Source organism: Balaenoptera ricei, chromosome 2, assembly GCF_028023285.1.
Source record: "Balaenoptera ricei isolate mBalRic1 chromosome 2, mBalRic1.hap2, whole genome shotgun sequence".
Lineage (NCBI taxonomy): Eukaryota > Metazoa > Chordata > Mammalia > Artiodactyla > Balaenopteridae > Balaenoptera > Balaenoptera ricei.
This window is the reverse complement of record NC_082640.1, coordinates 112,960,504-112,963,643: the sequence shown is the minus strand read 5'-3', so window position 1 is coordinate 112,963,643 and position 3,140 is coordinate 112,960,504. Positions and strand designations below refer to the sequence as shown.

Here is a 3,140-nt window from a genome sequence, read left to right as displayed (position 1 = left end):
AGAGGGGGAATATTCATATCCTTGCTGGTGTTCTCAACTCCCCTCACCAACATTTTCTAAAACATCCTCAGTACCATATGGTCTTTGACAGTTAATCCATGTAGGTCTTTAATCACCATAACAAAGCTCCTTGGTGTCTAGAATTTTTTATTCCAGATGCTCCTCAGAGATCCTTCTCAGGAAATCTGAAGTCATTCTGTGCTCCCATGCCCTGCTGCGGGTATGGGACATTCTATGGCTGTAGCTAATTCTACCATCTCCAGCCATACTCAAGTACATAGGAACCAATACACTCTCCCACAAGCCTCAAGCCAGGAACTTTGAGTTCTACTCAGCCTTACTTAAAAATGGTAACATAAGCCTTCTCTGGTCTGAGCCCCTGCAACTGTCTAGGCTTTTTGTTTCAACCAGTTCTCACCTTCTGGCTCTAGTCCTTCCATCCACTCATCAAATGTATCCTTATCTAATCCACCAGTGGGGTAGCAGTTGAGGGTGGAGATGGGGTGAGGGGTCTGTAACGAAAATAACTCATGACTTACAACTTTTTTAAAGTAGTTGCTTAAGACTCCTTTCTTTTGCATTTCTGTTTTTCCATACTTGTTTAAAGTAATGAATATCCAACACCTTGCATAACTACATGGGGAAAGAGCAAGGGGGACTAAGGACAGTGACGGGATATCTCAGTTATCATATTAAAATACTGTTGTCATATATAAGAGCATCATAATACCAACCCCACTGAGCAAATTTGTGGTATAAAACTAGAGTTCAAAGAGAAGACTGGAAAATATTTCAAACAGTCATTCAGACCAAATTGTGTCTTTAATTTCCCTTCAGGGCCAATTGTTTTCAGAATCATAAAAATGTTTCCCTCTGTTAACTCTTAATTCTCATTTTCATCTGGAAAGCAAACAGAACTGCTGTGCCCTGCAGCCTAAGCTCTGCATCAGGCAGTGCTGGGGCCCCATCAGGTTTGGGTACCGACTGCAGGTGCCTGGGGAGCACTGTGTGCTCACTGCACAGAGGTAGGTGGCTGAGTCGCTGGGCTGGGAGTCTCTGATGAGCAGGGAGACGTACTGCTTGGCTTTATTGACCTGGGCTGTATATCTTCCTTCCTCTTGGTCTTTATTCAAGTATCCGTCCAGGAGCAACACAAGGCCTTTGCTGGGGTACTGTCTGTACCATGAGAAGTACTGAGAAGCACTGTCAGTATAAGTGCAGTTGAGAGAGGCGACGGCTCCCTCTGGAACCTGCAGAGATGCAGGACTCTGCTCCACTCCCTTCTGTTGGCTCCTCATCCCTGTGCAGAGACACAACGAATGGTCAGTGGAAGAAGATTGGCTGGGTAATGGATGCTTCCTCTGCAGAATGTAAGTCATCTTTCCACAGGCCTCCCACCTCTACCTTCCCTTATTTAAGGGGAATAACATCATGTTTCTATCCAGGGGCCTACAATACAGAATGACTCCAAATACTTTACTTTAGGTTCCCATGGAAACGCCCCAAACTCACACGTTAACTGAAGCCACAGGATCACCAGTAAAACTCTTGAGGATTTCATGATTCTTTCCTCCCCTGGTTCACTGAGGATTCAAATTTTAAACCCTAAAAAAAAAAGGGTCGAACTCAGACATTTCTAATTCTTCTGCCATAGAAATCATAAAAAGAATCTGTTCTACCAATGAAAACAAGAGATTCTTTTCACCACCCCTGCTACACCACTGTGCTCCTCCTCTCATATACCTCTCTCTTTCTCTCTCTCTCTCTCTCTCTCACACACACACACACACACACACACGCGCGCGGAGGAATACATGAGAGCTCTCCTCAGAGTCTCTGAGAAGACACTGCCATCTTGTGGACTCAAGACAGTGATCAAAGAAATATTGAAAACATAGACCCTTATTATGTGAACTGATGAAAGTAAAAATATGCCACTTTAGTTAAAGTAAAAATTTGAGAAGCATATGTTCCAAGTCAATGTGTGTGGGGAGAGCTTGATGTGGATGTGTATGTGGGGTTTTTTTTGTTTTTTGTTTTTAATTTTATTTATTTATGGCTGTGTTGGATCTTCATTTCTGTGAGAGCGCATTCTCTAGTTGTGGCAAGTGGGGGCCACTCTTCATCACTGTGCGCGGGCCTCTCACTATCGTGGCCTCTCTTGTTGCGGAGCACAGGCTCCAGTAGCGCAGGCTCAGTAATTGTGACTCACGGGCCTAGTTGCTCCGCGGCATGTGGGATCTTCCCAGACCAGGGCCCGAACCCGTGTCCCTTACATTGGCAGGCGGATTCTCAACCACTGAGCCATCAGGGAAGCCCGATGTGGATGTGTTTTACATCAAATGGCAATGCTTCTGTGAGCAAAAGCACTTATATCGAATGGCCAATCCCTCACACTAAAAAACCAGTCCTGAAGTATTCTAAGATATGATAGAAGTCTGGGTGAGGCTCTTGTGAATCAAGAAGAATTTAGTATTGTGTAGCTGTTCTCCACATCAGGCCAGACACCTCCTATCTCATTTCTCCACCTCCAATTTTTCAAGAAATCTATTCTAACTCAAAAGAATCCTTTGAAGACACAATGGCCTAAAATCTGACTGATGAAACATGTTTCCATCTCACAACCTGGGCATATTTTTAAAAAGGTCAAGGACTAGAAGAGATCGGGCTCCTTCATTCCATTTTGCACCAATGGCACATCTGTGTGGAAACAGTGCTTACTTAGGTTGGAAGTAGTAGATGGACCTGCCTTCAGTGCCTAGAGTGTAAGTAAAACCCGATGCACCTGTTCATGTGTCTAATTCTTCTTATTTCCTCTTCTTGTCCATAGCACTGGCATCCAGAAATTAATCTCCAAAGTTATGGGTCTGGTATCCCTCTCTCTGTCTTTCCATCCTACCTTAACCAGAAAAGCAGATTTATCAGAGGACTATCTGTGCAAGAAGTGTAATTGGGTCTAACAGAGAAACAAGCACAGACAACTACTCTTCCTTCTTGTTTCACCACCTGCCTCATGTCCTTGTAGAAGCTGGTGGCTAGAGACCAGCAATGCAGCAGGTCCGTTTCTGCTTGAGAACCAGGTAAACAGTATCCATCAAAGATGGACTGGTCATGTCCTTGCCATTCCCACCGACAACTGT

At 44.3% G+C, this 3,140-nt stretch overlaps 1 gene segment (V, D, J or C); it reads right to left on the bottom strand.

Annotated features, from left to right (window-relative positions):
* Window positions 1-896: 896 nt before the first annotated feature.
* Window positions 897-1,585, bottom strand: LOC132360119 (T cell receptor alpha variable 12-2-like). The segment is given in 2 exon segments: window positions 897-1,300; window positions 1,513-1,585. Coding segments are annotated over 2 exon segments (453 nt in total).
* Window positions 1,586-3,140: the final 1,555 nt, after the last annotated feature.